The 16,081-nt window shown below is 41.6% G+C and overlaps 2 protein-coding genes across 5 annotated transcripts in view; both read left to right on the top strand.

Annotated features, from left to right (window-relative positions):
- Positions 1-9,187, top strand: CSTF1 (cleavage stimulation factor subunit 1). Of its 3 annotated transcripts, none has more exons than XM_010958589.3 (6): positions 1-137; positions 2,602-2,802; positions 4,161-4,438; positions 4,604-4,801; positions 5,519-5,909; positions 8,590-9,187. In XM_010958589.3, the coding sequence occupies exons 2-6, from the start codon at positions 2,634-2,636 to the stop codon at positions 8,847-8,849; spliced, it is 1,296 nt and encodes a 431-aa protein (XP_010956891.1). In that variant the 5' UTR covers positions 1-137; positions 2,602-2,633; the 3' UTR covers positions 8,850-9,187. The 3 variants fall into 3 exon arrangements, with proteins under 3 accessions (XP_010956891.1, XP_010956892.1, XP_074203579.1); XM_010958590.3 differs by lacking the exon at positions 1-137 and adding an exon at positions 163-312; XM_074347478.1 differs by lacking the exons at positions 1-137; positions 8,590-9,187 and adding exons at positions 163-312; positions 8,423-8,571.
- The window catches only part of CASS4 (Cas scaffold protein family member 4), a 41,377-nt gene continuing 34,443 nt past the window's right edge, over positions 9,148-16,081 (top strand). The window contains exons 1-2 of one of the 2 annotated variants that reach the window (XM_074347477.1): positions 9,148-9,286; positions 9,703-16,050. In XM_074347477.1, coding sequence (XP_074203578.1) covers positions 16,015-16,050 — 36 coding nt within the window. In that variant the 5' untranslated portion in view covers positions 9,148-9,286; positions 9,703-16,014. Of the gene's footprint in view, positions 9,287-9,338; positions 16,051-16,081 lie in introns of those variants that run through there. The other variant, XM_074347475.1, reaches the window with a different exon arrangement.

Raw genomic sequence — 16,081 nt, forward strand, 5'->3', positions numbered from 1 at the left:
CCACACCCGTGGCCGTTCTAGCGCCGGCGGTGCTCTCCGGATCTGACCTTTGCCCGTGAGACAGCAGGCCCTTGGCATCAGAGTTGTCGCGTAGGAGATAAAATCGGAGGAGGTGAACGAACCTCTCCAACGCGCCCGTAAGTAAGATGGCGAGAAGGGCAGGAGCGAGTGGGGCCGATCCGTAGCGCAGCGCTCGGCGCGACGTCCTTTGCGTGTGCACAGTGAACGTGCACTCGGAGCGATCGATTGGGCAGGATTCGCGACTCCATTTTTCTAGGAGAGAGCGGGAGACCGAGAGAGCAGGACTAGCGGGTATGGGGGGACCGGGATGCGTGGAGAGTGGCTGATGCGGTCAGCTGAGGCCTTAGGGGGACTACAGAAGGGACCGGGGCGAGGCGGGACGGGCCGATAGTGAGCGGGGCAGCATGCGCCCTGAGTTGCCAGGCTGGGCCTGCTCTGCCCCTCCTCTTCCTCGAAGGCCTCGCTCCCACCCTCGCTCCATCCTTAGCTGGTCTCTAGGTCAGGGTGATAGCCGAACGTACAGTGAGGGGTGTCTGTGTTCTCGCCCTGGTCCTCCTTCCAGCTCCGGGTACAACCAGGCCTGGGTCGGGTTCTTCCTGTCCTTGGGGGTGCAAATTGTGGGTAGTAATTAGGCGCGTACTAGCCCAGGGAGCGAATTTTCTACGGGAGCTGAGAAACAAGGCTCGTTCTCTCTTTTCTTTTTTTAACCTCTTGGTACGCTCCTGGCGTGAGTGGAGAGACACGATGGAGAGGCGGTTAAGTTCTGGGCTCTGGTATGGGTAATCCTAGTGGCCACTTTAACCTTGGACGAGTTACGCAGCCACATTTTACTTGCAGTGTTTCCTAAGCTCTTTGAGTCGGTTTCATCATCGATGTTGCGTCCTAGTGTTGTACATGCAAGCATGAGTTTATATGTATTTGCTTCTCCATATACTTAAATACATTATAAAGTGCTTAGCACGATGTCTGGCAACTTCTTAATAAATGTTGGCTGTTGTAATTAACATCCATTAGTACAGCCCATTAAGAACGCAGGCTCTGGGGTCAAATAGCCTGGGTTAGAATCCAGGCTCTGCCATTTCCAACTGTTTGATCCTGGGTGAGTTAACCTCCCCGGGCATCAGGTTGCCCATCTTTAAAATAGGATTAGATGTGGATTGAATGAGGCAATGTGTATTAGTTGTTTACATCATGTGTATTATATACTGTATTGAATGCCTGATGGATCCTTAGCTAGTTTATTGTTAAGTTTTTAAGGTAGTGATTAGGAACAACACAGTCAGATCGCCAGCGTTCTAGTCCTGGTTCCTCTGGGCACTAGTGAGACTTTGGGCAAGTTATTTCCCCTGCTCATCTGTAAACAAGATGACTGGACCTCCTTTATAAGATGTTGTTGAGGGTTAGAGGGAGATGAAACATGGTAAACACCAGTTAATGTTAGCTATTCTTACGATCAGTGGCCTCAGTAATTCTACAGAGGGCGCTGTGTAGTGAGAACACATTGTTCCTCACCCCTTTCCTACAATGTGTCCCACTTCAGAATCACCCCTGTGAAGTGGGGCAGTACCAGGAGGTACTGGTGTTCACTGGTCACTCAATGCTCTTCGTTCTCGTGTTCACTTATCTCTCCTGTGCTCTCCCTCCAGTTTTCTCCTCTGCCACAACTACCTGTCTGTCTGTGCCTTTTATTCTTTATACCTGTTCCCCGGCTCCTGCAGCCTTCCAGTATCAATACAGTCTTACACATACATACAGATACTGATTTTTGATAATCAACTTATCTAATCATGTCCACCAATTGGAGTTCTTTTTTTTTTTTGCGTAAACCAGAAACTGTCATCTTTTGCTTTGTAAGACCGAGGGAGAACTTAGACACTTGTAAATCAATCTAACTGCATAATCCTTGAGATTTTTCCATTTTCTTGACTTTTATCATTTTGGCCGTATTCTGTTTGTCAATATTTTATTAAGGAGTTCATCTTTGAATCTTTCCAAAGCATTCAACTTATTTAGTTTTCATTGCAACAGTAGCTCTTTTGCCCTCATATTTTGACTTACTGTCTAATTAAATTAGATACTTTAACAAGCTCAGTTGCCTTAAGATATGTTTTAAGAATGAACGTAGCTGACATTAGTAAATGTAACAGTTCAGCTGGTGGGAACAGTGGTCTCTAGACATCTGACAATAGCAGCTGTCTTACCTATTGCAAACATTAGCCAGTGTTTTATTAACAGAAGAAATGGAAGATTCTGGTATAGCAATAAAGAATAAAAATCGCAGGTGGGTAGTTTGGCAGAGAAGAACAGCTGATAAGGAGAAGTTCTACTGTTGGCTAGCGTGATTTGAGCCATTTCTCTGTGCCTCTATGCTCAATACTCTACAGGCAGTACCTTGTTTAACCTTTACTAACTTATTTAACAGCCAAGGAACCTAATCTCAGAGAAACGAGGTTGCTGACCAAATACTGCAGCTAGCAGAGCTGAGATTTAAGTCCTGAAAGTCTGACCAGGTTCCTGTGTTGCTTCTGTGACTACTGGTGCCTCTGCCCTTTACCATCCACCTGTTTCCCCTTCTTGCAGCTGGCAGGGAAATTACCTTCCTCTTCTTCAGGATGTACAGAACCAAAGTGGGCTTGAAGGACCGCCAGCAGCTCTACAAGCTGATCATTAGCCAGCTGCTCTATGATGGCTACATCAGCATTGCTAACGGCCTCATCAACGAAATCAAGCCTCAGTCTGTCTGTGCACCGTCGGAGCAGCTCCTGCACCTCATCAAACTAGGTAACTGGTCCACGCGAAATCATGGATCCCATGACGAGGTTTCAGATGTTTTCACATCAGAATTTTTCAAGATTATTGCCCTTTAGCTTTACTGCCTAATATGTGTGAAGTACAATGCTGCTTACTGAAGGAGTAAGCAAAATCCAGGTTATGAAGGTTTCGAGCTGTTCTGGCCTCAGGATCTTTATATGCATTATCTGGCGCTTTCTACCATTGTATTACTGATTTTCTTCAAGTCTCAGCTCAAATGTCATCTCAGAGTCCTCCTCATCTCCTCTGAAAATAACCCCAGTATCTTCCCCAGACCTCCTCACTTGCTCTAAAACAACAATCGCATTTCTTTCATAACAGAATCATTATATGAAATTTTCTTTATTATTTTGTTTCCCACACAATTCATACCACCCCCAAAACAGACTGCAAGTTTAATGAAGGTCTTGAACCTTGTCTTGTTCAACAGTATATCCTGGTACTTGCCTGGGTCATAGAAAGCATTAAGTAAAATACAGAACTGCCAAGCATGTTTGTACTGTCTGATTTGGTGATGTAAATTGTAAAAATTTGCTTGAGGAAATAAAATGAATTCCCTTAAAATGCCCAATAATATGGAATTGATTATAAATGTCCTTGTATCCATAAAATTGGATCCAGTAACATGATATAGATGAATTTTTGTGATGCTGGCCAGATGGTCATTCCACATAATTAAATTACCAAGTAAGTCATATAGTGTGGTTTTATTTTTGGCATACCACCATGTTTAACAGTAATTATCTTTGGATGATAGAATGCAAGGTTATCTTTATATTTTTCATCTGTATTTCTAATTTTTCCTGTACTAATAAATGTATTGTTTATAAGATATGTCAAGTTATTTTTAAGTTTAAAATGCATGTTCTTGATAAATTTCAGATTCTTTAAAGCTCAGCATTCTTTCAAATATGTTTCACTAGTGTTAATAGTAATAATATATCTGGCTTCACGAGCTTCGGAGCTGCTACTAACAGATCTCAATACTAAAACTAAAATCTGGAATGGGGAAAAATAAACAATTTAACTATAGAACTGCGTTTTTGAGTTTCTGTCATTGTGGTTAAAGTAGAAAATTTTGGAGGCCAATATGTGGGAGATGACTTTACTATTAGAGCCTAACCTTCCACAACCCATGCTGCCTTACGGTGTTGTCACTGTGTGCGCCCAGGTCAGGATAGATAATGTTCTATGGTGTAAGTGTCATGTGGCTCCAAGAAGTAGTAAGCTGACATTGACAAACACCTTTTGCAATTTGGATCTAGAACTTTGTGCTGTCCTTTTAAAATAGCATTTTTTTTCATGCCACTAATGTTCATTTCTTTCAGGAATGGAAAATGATGACACAGCAGTTCAGTATGCAATTGGTCGGTCAGACACAGTTGCCCCTGGCACAGGAATTGACCTGGAATTTGATGCAGATGTCCAAACTATGTCCCCAGAGGCTTCTGAGTATGAAACATGCTATGTCACATCCCATAAAGGACCGTGCCGTGTAGCTACCTATAGTAGAGATGGGCAGTTAATAGCCACTGGATCTGCTGACGCGTCCATAAAAATACTTGACACAGAAAGAATGCTAGCCAAAAGTGCCATGCCAATAGAGGTAAAAATCCCAGTCATGTACTTACTGTTTGCCTTTTGCTATTCATTCTTGGAGGAATGAGAGAATAGTTTAAACCAGCTTTAAACTTAGCATAGCTGTAGATCATGTGTTTTGAGTCAGACAGATTTCATACTTTGAGCATCTTTTCTTTTCTTGTTGGCCTAGGTCATGATGAACGAGACCGCACAGCAGAATATGGAAAACCACCCAGTGATTCGAACTCTTTATGACCACGTGGATGAGGTCACATGTCTTGCTTTCCATCCAACAGAACAGATCCTGGCCTCTGGTTCAAGGGATTATACTCTTAAATTATTTGATTATTCCAAACCATCTGCAAAAAGAGCCTTCAAATACATCCAGGTTAGGAATGTTTGGAAAGGAGCTTTATACATTTTTTTTTCTTAAATACAATGAGCTATGGTGTATCTCTTCTTAAAAGTAGCGTCAGTGAACATCCTGTAAAACGAGGGGACAGCAGCAAGGACGCCTGCCACTGACGGCCCACAGCCCGGGGGCTGCCATGCACCCACTTCCTCTGGCCACTCAGGACGACTGCTGGTCACAGATACAGTTCAGAACCCATATCCTTCTTTAAAGGTGCAGATTCCTGTTTAAAGACAAAACAACCAATTTCCCTAAAGTATAACTTACGGGAATTTTAAAAATTAATCAGTTGAAACTATCAGGTGTTTGCTGGAAAAGTGACATTTGCTGCCCTAATTTGAATATGCAGTTCAGAAAGACTAATGTTCTAGTAGCAGCTTCATTCATTAATTGTATGTGAACGTATTATAGGTTGATGATATATTCCTTTCTGAGTTCAGCCACTGTTTATTTGCAAATAATGAAGCTCAATTCTGTGGCCTTTGGAATAATCTCACCAGTAAATAGTTTCGGAAACCTTTGTTCAAATGATACTTTCATGTTTTCAGAAAGTCCTTTGTTCCTTCTCTTACCTGTATAATATCTGTTCATTGTTCTATGGATTCTTTGAATCAGCCAAGTGTCTCCCACATTTCCTGTGGGTTTAATTGTTCAGCAGTTGGTCATTTAACGTTAATGTCTCTGTCCTAACAGGAGGCTGAAATGTTACGCTCCATCTCTTTCCATCCTTCCGGAGACTTTATACTTGTCGGGACTCAGCATCCTACTCTTCGACTGTATGATATCAACACATTTCAGTGTTTTGTCTCTTGCAATCCTCAAGATCAACACACTGATGCCATATGTTCCGTCAATTACAATCCTAGTGCCAATATGTATGTGACTGGTAGCAAGGACGGCTGCATCAAATTATGGGATGGTGTTTCAAATCGATGCATCACAACTTTTGAGAAAGCACACGACGGTGCTGAAGTTTGTTCTGCCATTTTTTCCAAAAATTCTAAATACATTCTGTCAAGTGGAAAAGACTCTGTAGCTAAGCTTTGGGAGATATCAACAGGGAGAACGCTGGTCAGATACACAGGTGAGTGAGAAATCGATACTGCTTAACATTTCTGTAGCAACTCTTAGATCCTTGAAATAGATCCACACAATAAATGTATGCAAGTCAAACAAGAGGCAGAGCTGGAAACAGAACCACAGTTTCTTAACTTTGCTCTTCTCAATACATTACAGCTGAAACTAGATCTGATTCCATGCAGGTAACACTTGAGAATCTGGTGATCTCACAAAAAATGAAAGCAGTCCAGAGAAAAGCCTCAGTAAGTGTACACATTAGGAAAGAAGGGCTAAGCGGGGAGATCTTGGCCCCTCCTAAGAGAGAAGTAGCTCTTAAAAGAGGCCACGAGTGTCCTGAACCTATAAAGTGGACCCTTCAGACAGAAAAACTAAATTAATCTGATTCTCTAACCCATGTTGGTCTCTAATTGTAACAGTTGTGCCTTTGAGCTCTTTTTATGAGATCTATTTAAATTTATCACTAGTAGTCAGTGTTCAAGTCTAATTTGATAGTATTAAAATTATCTTCTTGAGGGGAGGTGATATATCTCAGTGGCAGAGTGCGTGCTTAGCACGCGTGAGTCCGTGGTTCAATCTCCAGTACCTCCACTAAAAAAAAAAATATTATTCTTTTCCTTGTAGTGGCGAAGGCTGTTTGGTAAGAAACTTCTAGGAAACTTCAGCTAGTTTCCTCTGTTGTGAGATGTTTGTGTCATACACTAAAATCACCATGCCCACGCCCACTCACAAGAAAATAACACTGTTGTATATTGTAAGGGGCTCTGCAGGGGTGTTAAGAAGAAAATTGCAGAATAAGTGGCATCTGAACCACTAGGGTGCAGCATAACCTACCTAGATTTATTTCATTTTAGCCAGAGCTTACTTCCTGCCGTCTCTCTGGCTTCTGGTGTAGATGACACAGCTGGCAGGTCTTGGGAAGAGTCATTTTTGCTTTTTTAAATGGGATATTTTATGGTTAAATATGACTAATTGGTTTGTTTTGCTGGAGAATTGGGATTTGGTTTTTAAATGAGATTATACTGAATTTATTTGCAAATTCCCTTTTCTTCTAATTCAGTGTGACTCCTTCATATCAGCACATTTAGATCTGCATTTCCAGTTTTAAGCTTTAGTTAGAATTCAATGAAATCATGAAGGGAAAGGAAAAACTATCAAATAAATGTTAGAAATTTTGATGTTAAAAGTTAATTTAAGGGAGGTGGGGGGTACAGCTTAGTGGTAGAGTGGGTTCAGTCGCTAGTACCTCCATTTAAAAAAAATTTAAGTTAATTTAAAACACTATAAACAAAATTAAAATTCTGGATTACGGAAAGCATATTCACAGCATATACAGTAAACATATGTCAGACATTGGTCAGTGAACCCGAGAAAACTTCACTATAAATCTAAAATGAAAATGGGAATATCTTTTTTGCTCATCAGATTTCCAAAATTTAAGATTGATATTATCTAGTATTAATAAACATTTCAGGAAATCATATTGTTAGAAATGTCAATTGTTAAAATATTTCTGAAGGGCAGTTTCATGTCATAGATCAAAATTTTACACATACATATTTTTTGACCTACTGTATCCACTCTTAGGAATTCAACCTTCAAAAGATTCTTGGGCAAACATGTACATACACACACAAAAAGGTATCCATCCCAACATTATCTGGAGTAGAGACAAATGTCCACCAAAAAGCACTGAGTAAATTTTTATGTGTCCTTTCACAGCATGCAGCCTTTAAAAATATGTACTCATAGTAATATTTGTCGAACACGCACACTGCAGAACTGGATGGGCATTACACCACATTTTCATCCCCACACCATCTTCTGGGCAGGTGATGTAATTATGCTTACGAAACAGGAGAAAATTAACACCTAGGGATGTTAAGTAATTTGTTCAAGGTCACATCACTTAGTACCAAGCCCAAATCTGGCACCAAAGTTTGTATCTTTATCCATTAAACTATACTCCCTCTTTATAGATTTCCACGACATACTGTTGAATGAAAAGTATATGATGTATGCTCTGATGTATAGGATTTGCAGCTGAGTGTACAACAACACATGGAGATATTTGGAAAAGATAATCATCAAAATGTTGACTCTGGGTGTAAAATTATCAGGCAGGTTTTCTTAGTACTTTATATAATACCTTGAACACAAAATATGTATTTTGTATTTGTGGTCATAAAAAAGTATAACACTTTCTAGGAATTTAATCCTAAGAAATACTGTACAAGGAATGTTCATTACGGTGTTACAATTTGATACAAGTTCGGTGTGTAGCAGGAAAGAATTACCGATGGTGCTTCCAAACAGTGGGATACTTTGCAGCCAATAAAAGCATGGAAGAATATACCCAACATGAAGTTGGTTTAAACTATGATAGAGCAGACAGAGAGAGTGTGGCAACACTATTGTATTTTTTTAAAGGTGTTTTTATGCCTAGAAATACATCAGAACATTAACAGAGTTGCATTAGGTAATGGGCTCAGAAGTGATTTTCCTTTTCATACTTTATAGTTTCCAAAATTGCACAATAAGTGTATTACTTCAACAATTGGAAAGTGCAGTTTTATCATCAACAGACTAATAACAGAAGTAGAGCAATGTGGGGAGTCTAAGGTGCAGACTCGGACCTGGAGAGCCGGCCCTGACGCCCAGGCCCTTCCCTCTCGGTCTCCGTGCAGGCGCTGGCTTGAGCGGGCGGCAGGTGCACCGGACGCAGGCCGTCTTCAACCACACGGAGGACTACGTGCTGCTGCCCGACGAGAGGACCATCAGTCTGTGCTGCTGGGACTCGCGGACGGCCGAGCGCCGGAACCTGCTCTCCCTGGGCCACAACAACATCGTGCGCTGCATCGTGCACTCGCCCACCAACCCCGGCTTCATGACCTGCAGCGACGACTTCAGAGCACGGTTTTGGTACCGGAGGTCAACCACGGACTAGAGCTGCTTGCCGTGAACAGGGTTCTTTTCTCGAGGACCCTGCCCCTCCTTCCCCTCGGGCCCCGTCCCCAGCCTCGGTAGTAAGTCATGGTACCATCTTGGGCAGTTGTGCGGCCACCTCTGCATCCTTCTCGGATTTGTACAAAAGAATCTTTTTTTACCTTGATGGGGAATCATGGTGGAAAAAGTTGGAAACGCAGATCTGTGCAGTTGTTCTGCATTCACTGATTATTACAGTGTGATTTTCATCGGTTTTGTAAATACAGGACTTGCTATTTCTCTTGAATCTCTTGATCATTTGAAGAGGGATAGGGTATTAAAGTGCTTTTTAGATCTCAAGTGGATCTGTCCCGAGGAATTTTTGTTTGGATATTTTGTCAGCTTTCGTGCCCGTTCTGCATCCTGCTTGTGTATTTCTTTTCAAAACACATTTTGCAGGTAAGTAGGCATATGGCTCTGGGAGTCGGGAGTTGTATGCTATATTAAAACCATTTTAGAAAACCTATCAGTTCTATCCTCAAATGACATCATTCTGATAATAAAGCTCAGATCTGCAACTTTAGTGTTAACACGTTTTTCACTTTAGTAAAATTAAGGGCCGGGTTTTCCTGAAGATTTTTAGGAAATACGGCTCATCACACCTCCCACGTTATCCTTTCAGGACCTAAAATGCCTGTCTTCAGCAAGTGCATTTCTGACGAGATTATTACCATTTGATGGGAAGCATATTGAACATATGTCCAGTCTCATCAAAATTAGGTGATGGAGCTACTGCTCTGAGGTATTGCTCATTTTCACAAATGACTACTATTGACTGACTTTGTTCTTACATAATTTTAAATCTTATTTTTCAGTTCCCTTCAGCACAAACTGTAACTTCTCATCATGGAGGCATACAGCGTCTGGATTCTCAGAATATTTTTGCAATTAACCAACTGATACAAGTTTTCTTATTCTTGAAACTTTTTCAGCAGCGACAGTGTTTCTCTGGATCTGACTCTGGCTAGGTCAGAGGCCCCTGAACCTCCCTTACAGAGATAAACTTTGGTTTATCTTTATTCCCAAATAGAACTACCTCAATCCGGGTAGGAGTACCTAGAAATATAATCTGGGATCATTTGATAAAAATATTAAATAGGTTAAAGTAATTGTTTTATGTTATAGGACTTTTATAGTCTTCTAAAGTTTATTGCATGAAAGTTCTGCATTAGGTAATCACCCTCAAAGATCATTTTAACTCTTCGGTCTATGGAGCCCTTTTAAGCATTCTTAACATACTAAGTTACAGGGTTTTAGTTCAGATTTCCAAAGAGCCTAATTTTTTGGTCCATAGTGAGTTTAAATTTACTTTGTGTCCTGATGCGCCAGTATTTGAACTTGGCTGTCTGCAGATGCTACTTTTCCAAGACTAAAAGGAACCTGCTAAGTAGGAACAAGGATAATCTACCCCCAAAATTACCAACAAAAACTACCCACTTTTTCTGACTTTTGCTTTCAACCTGTGAAACTGTAAGGCAGAGAATTAATTTTTCTGCATTCTTCTCTCTGGCGTGTGCACTGGAATGACCGCACTGCACTCCTGACACAAGTTCCACTGGACCTTTTTAACTGTTCATGAATTAAAATGATAATGCTACTTTTTCCAGTTTTTGGAGTAGTCTCAGCAATGTATCTATAGTTTCAGGACTACTGTTTACAAGATCAAGATGCTTTTATGTGTTTCCAAAATAGATCTTTAAAAAAAATTTTTTTTCTTTTAAAAATCACATTAATGTTTCAAACTGATGTAAATGCCAGGGATATCACGTGGACTTGGTGTCTGTGCATCACTGATTATACTACATAACACCCTGACGTTCAGATGGTGAATGGTCTGCAGTTGGGATAAGAGCTTATAACTTCTGTGTTATTTTTTAAAGATACGTGATTTCTCAAATAAACTTTTTGTATATAATGATCATTTAAAGCTAGTTCCTTTTTTTTTTTTTGGATCTTGCCTTGAATGTTCCCGTTTTTGAACATAAGCTCTCAAATAGCAATTAATACTTCGGGCTGGTACTTTTTATACTGTTTCTTTAGTGCTTTGTTCTGAAGCCAGATTTTTGTATCTTGATCACCTTTAGCTGTGTATCTTTGCTCTTCTCCTCTATGAATTTAAAGTTTTGAGTAAAATTCCGTTTCTTCAGATCATTCAGAGAAATCTACCTTTTGCCTTAAACTTTGGTTTCCCATAGGAAAGGCAGTAACAGAGGAGTCTAGTCTCAGCTGTTACTGACTTGGTAGGTAGTAAGACACGTCTTTTCCGGGCTGCAGCTTCCTTTTCTGATTAAAGGGCTTAGTCAAAATCATCCCCAACATACACTTGAATCAGTGGTGCTCATTTTTTTTAAAAAAAAAAAACGTGATATAAACAGATTTGGGGAAGAGAGGTAAGACATTTACTTTTGGGGGCGGGGGGATTTCTGCTTCTGAAAGGCCAGATACTCTGAGAATCCTCTCAGTACAAACCCAGATAGAATCTTTTTAATCACTAGATAGCTGAGCTAACAATAATGTGAGGGAATTCCTGAGGCAAAGACAACCACAAAGCACAAGTCAGGAGGATGAACAGTGACAGAGGACCAGTTGTACCAAGGACCTTTGCAATCCCTTGCAGCTTCATGGTTTCTGAGCTCTGAGTCTTCACTGGGTGGGACCTTTGATCAAGACCCAGAAAGAAAACCCAGAACGCAAAAAGATGCCCCGTTGAGCAAAAGGGTGAACCTGACAACAACCCCACCCTGGCTCCTGCCTGACAGCTCTGGCTGAGGTTTGCGGGGACAGGTCTGAGGTGCTGGCGCAGGGGAGGGCTTCTCCAAGAATCCCACCCACAAGCTGGTGGTTCCCCGAGCAAGCCTGAGCCAATTTGCACTACCTTTGTGGTTTGGAGGAAAGTAAGCAGAGAATTTAAAGCAACTCCTGTTGGTAGTGGCCACGAGTGCCAGGCAGGAGCCAGCACCAATTCTCTACAGGAAGAACACGCCTCAACACCAGACCTCAATTGTTCGCTCCTAGGGAAAACACTAAGAACCACGTGTTCACAAATGAGTGTACGGAACAGCCCCCATGATAAGAAACAAGAGTCAGGCTCAGTGGGATTATCAGATGCACAATATGTATATAGAATACGTTTGAAATGCTAAATCAGTAGCTAAAATGGGACCAGGGATCAAGACTTCAGAAGTAACCAAGCAGGTATGAGCAACAACAACAAAGGTTTAGAAAACAGTCCACATTTCCGTAGCTTTCCGTACCTCATGCTTTTGCCCTTTTTCTGGAGGTTAACCTCTGCCTTCCTACAACTTTGGTGGGTGTTTTCATCTATGAAGCCCCTTTCCCAGTCATTTTCTGGACAATTGACTCTTCCCTTCCAAGCTGCTCACCCCACAATGACTACCGGCCGGTGGCATCATTTTCTGCCCGTTTTTTCTTATTCTCCCCGTTAACGTTCAGCTGTTCCCTCCAGCTCTGTGCCCCCTCTCCACCGCCACGTTTTTGGTTTTTTTTTTCCCATCTTGTTCCGAATCTTTTTCCCTCTCAACCTCGGGATCAAAATCCAGGCTATTAAGCTGAGTTGTCACTGATGATCATAGAAGCTGCAGAATCCCTGTCCTCCCCATATCATTCCTGCATCGGGGTATTTGGATGAATTTGTTGGCAATTTATGAAATTCTGTTTTGACCAAAGGAGCTATTTTTGAGTTATCTTCATAAGGTTAAAAGATAATCAGATGATCTTAAAGCAGCACAGTCAGAAATTTCCTGCCAGGCCCTTACTGCTGGGACATTCTGAGTCTGTTGTTCCGCTGTGTTCTAGTAAGTCAGGTACTGAGTACCCAGGGTTTGAATTCTACCGCTTAAGGAACTGGACGGCTGAAAATCCACATGAAAACAGTGTAATACTAAAGCACGCCAAAAATGGTTTGGTATACAAAAGCAATCTGCCTTCAGATACGGAAGTGATCAGATAAGATCCACTAGGTTCTGAAAGGAAAATTAATCCAAAGTACTGTTCTAAGTGGCACATTTTTCAAGAGAAGGGTGTGAAATTACCTTAGTAGAGGCTCCCTAACTTGGTTCTCTTGGATTCTAGCTGTTTCAACTTTTCCCCTGCGGGATATTGCGAAAACCACCCAATTTCCTAGAATAATCAACTTGCGATATTTGCGTACGTAAAAGACTCACTTGCCTTAAGAAGTAAATATAAATGAATTGCAGCAAAATGTCTACACCCTTTCATTCAGATAAAATCATAGCAGGATTAGATAGATGAGAAGTCAAGCTCCTTATTCACAAAATACTATAGTAAATATGTAGGGGTGAGTATTTCATTTCAGGGCCAAATCCTGTAACTTTTGTGTCTTGTGTTTTGGTTTTGGTTGTTTTCCTTTAAAAAAAAATGCAAATTACAGCATTCTAATCTGTATTGGGACCTTCAAGGTCAGCCCTTCCGGAGTGGTCTGGAGTTTGCCAAGGCGATGGAAAATGTCAAACTTGAGTTGGTGGGAGGTTTCTCTGTTTTCTTTTCCAAGAGATTTGGGTTCAGATTCTCTCTCTGTTCAGCACTGTGTGATCTTGAGCAAGTTTGTCCACCCTTTCTTTTTACTTTTTTTTAAGTGTACACGAAAGTCCATGATACAGTAGAAACCATGGTTGCCGGGGGCTGGGGAGAGGGGAGCAAGGAGTGATGGCTGATGGGCACACTGGGGTGATGAAAACGTTCTGGAATTAGTGGTGATGGTTGAACAGCTCTGAATATACTAAAAAAAACACTGAATTGTACCCTTTAAAAGGCTGAGTTTTGTGGTATGTGAATTATATCTTAAAGCTGTTTTTTTTTTTTTTAATGCAGTATCAACAGTACAATACCATGAATCCCTGTGGACCCTTTACTCAGACTCTTCAATTTCCAACTCACACCCAATATTGATCTATCTATACTTCTATCTACTACCCCCTTTCTTGAGTTATTTTGAAGTGAATCTCAAATTTTGTCTGTAAATATTTCAGTATCTATCTCTCAGAGGTAAGGACTTTTTAAAACACAGCCATAACATCATTACACCTCAATATAATGGAATCTATGGATGCACGGAATTTAGGTTTAATAGATTCCTACTCTGGAAACATAAGCCTCAGCCTTAGCTCCACAGTACTTGCATCTTCCTCTTCTGAGATGCTCCATGGCTCTTGGCCACCAGCATAGAGGAACTGGTGGAGCCAGAAGAAAGCAGGAGAGGAGAGCTGCACCCAAGAGAAACGTCCTGGTCCACATTTAACAACAGGGAAGTCACCTGCTATTTTGCAGTGGCCTTTGCCTCGCAGATGTTGCTGGTTGTACGCACTGCAGGAATACCACCTTAACAATTGGTCTCATCTGTAAAGGCTAACAGGATAAAATACCTCTGCTAGTCCAGGCTCTGTACTGGCCTGCCTCTGCTTCTCATACTTTGCCTTCCTCCTGAAGCTTTCCCTAAATTATTCCCCCTCCCACATCTCCATCTTCCTCTTTCTGGATCTCCAGTTTGAACTCATCAGTAAGTCGGTTTATGTTCACTCTGTGGGGTCGCTGTTCCCTCCCTGTTATCTGTTCCCATCTGCAACACATCCATGACTTGGCCCCAGGGAAGTTAACTTCTAACAATGATGACAATTTAAAATATGGATGGTCTCGGCCAGAAACAAGTTATTTCCAATCTGTAAATCCTTCCTGGTTCTCAGACGTAGGGGCTACACACAGGACAACCAGCAGACAAGGCAGTAAGTGTTGTAATTACAGGAAGGGCGCAATGAAAGAGATAGCTCCTTGGAGATGGAACTTGAGTCCGGCTAGGGAGGGATGGGTACCAGTTTGTTTACATGAAATAAAAATGCAAACCTCCTGGAGATTGTTATACTAAGTGAAGTCAGCCAGAAAGAGAGAAAAATACCATATGATATGACTTATATGTGGAACGTTAAAAAAAAAAAAAAGAACTTATTTACAAAACAGAGACAGATTCACATAGAAAACAAACTTACGGTTACCGGGGGGAAATGGGATGGGAAGAGACAAATTGGGAGTTCACGATTTGCAGATACTAACTACTATATACAAAAGAGATCACAAGGTCCTACTGTATAGCACAAGGAACTATATTTAATACCTTGTAATGGACTATAATGAAAAAGAATATGAAAAGGAATATATATATATATATAAATGAATCACTCTGCTGTACGCCAGAATTTAATACAACATTGTAAATTGACTCTACTTTAATTTGAAAAAAAAGCGAAGGTAACCTAGGTCCTTCCTGGATGTTCAATCGGAATTTAGGGAAAGCGGAAAGACTTAACAAGTCACACTGAACTGCATGAGCTAGTGTGGTTTCAAGTACAGACAGTGGGGCGGTAAGATTTGAGAGTTAATCTAATTGTATCAGTAAGTGCTCAGCAGAGCCCTGGTACAGAGTCAGCACAGAGAAAATGTTCATTGTTAAGTGTTGTGAGCAAAAACCAGGGGGTGGGATGGGGGTCAGAGCAGAGGGAAGTGTGCGCCAGGTGCAGAAAGATGTGGTGGGGCAAGGTCCCTCAGGAACCCTCTTGACCTGTTCTCTCTGGCTGTTGCAGGGCAAGTCTCAGGGCGCAGGAAGGAAGAAGCGACGACCGCTATCGGAAGTTTGGCCTGACAGCCTCTAATCAGGGAAATGAGCTTGGTCTGTCCAGTGGGAGTTGTTCCAAGACGTTCAAGGGATGAGAATGCCGTGCATTCATGCACTCGGCTTTTCAAAGTAGGAACTTCATCCCGTAAAGCAGAAGAGTTTTTTTTTTCCTTCTTCTTTTGCGGTTTCTCATAGCAAAGTGTGACTATTTCTACTTCTAGACAAAGTGAGACACCAGGCATTGAGGAGTGAGTGTGGCCTGAATTTCTGGTCTCCCCTCCTTCACCTCTTTTCTTTTACTCTCATTCTTTCTAGAAAGTTTGCCTGCCGGGAGAATCATTTTGAGAATTTCCTGTGCTGTCAGACAGCTCCATAGAATTCGGTTTCTGAGAACCAGACAGAGGCATGCAGTGACATTGCGTAACCGCCTCTGAAGCCGAGATATCAGCCCTGGAGCTCAAAGGAGCCGTCTCACAGCAGCAGCATGAAAGGAGCAAGCGTCACGGATGGTGCGCCCAAGGTGAGTGAGGGGGCTGTCTGCACGGGCAGGA

Source organism: Camelus bactrianus, chromosome 19, assembly GCF_048773025.1.
Source record: "Camelus bactrianus isolate YW-2024 breed Bactrian camel chromosome 19, ASM4877302v1, whole genome shotgun sequence".
In the NCBI taxonomy this organism is placed as follows: domain Eukaryota; kingdom Metazoa; phylum Chordata; class Mammalia; order Artiodactyla; family Camelidae; genus Camelus; species Camelus bactrianus.

Coding starts and splice junctions, on each gene's coding strand:
- CSTF1 (XM_010958589.3), top strand. CDS start 2,634: ATGTACAGAACCAAAGTGGGCTTGAAGGACCGCCAGCAGCTCTACAAG. Junction 2,803..4,160: donor CCTGCACCTCATCAAACTAG/GTAACTGGTCCA, acceptor CATTTCTTTCAG/GAATGGAAAATGATGACACA. Junction 4,802..5,518: donor GAGCCTTCAAATACATCCAG/GTTAGGAATGTT, acceptor CTGTCCTAACAG/GAGGCTGAAATGTTACGCTC.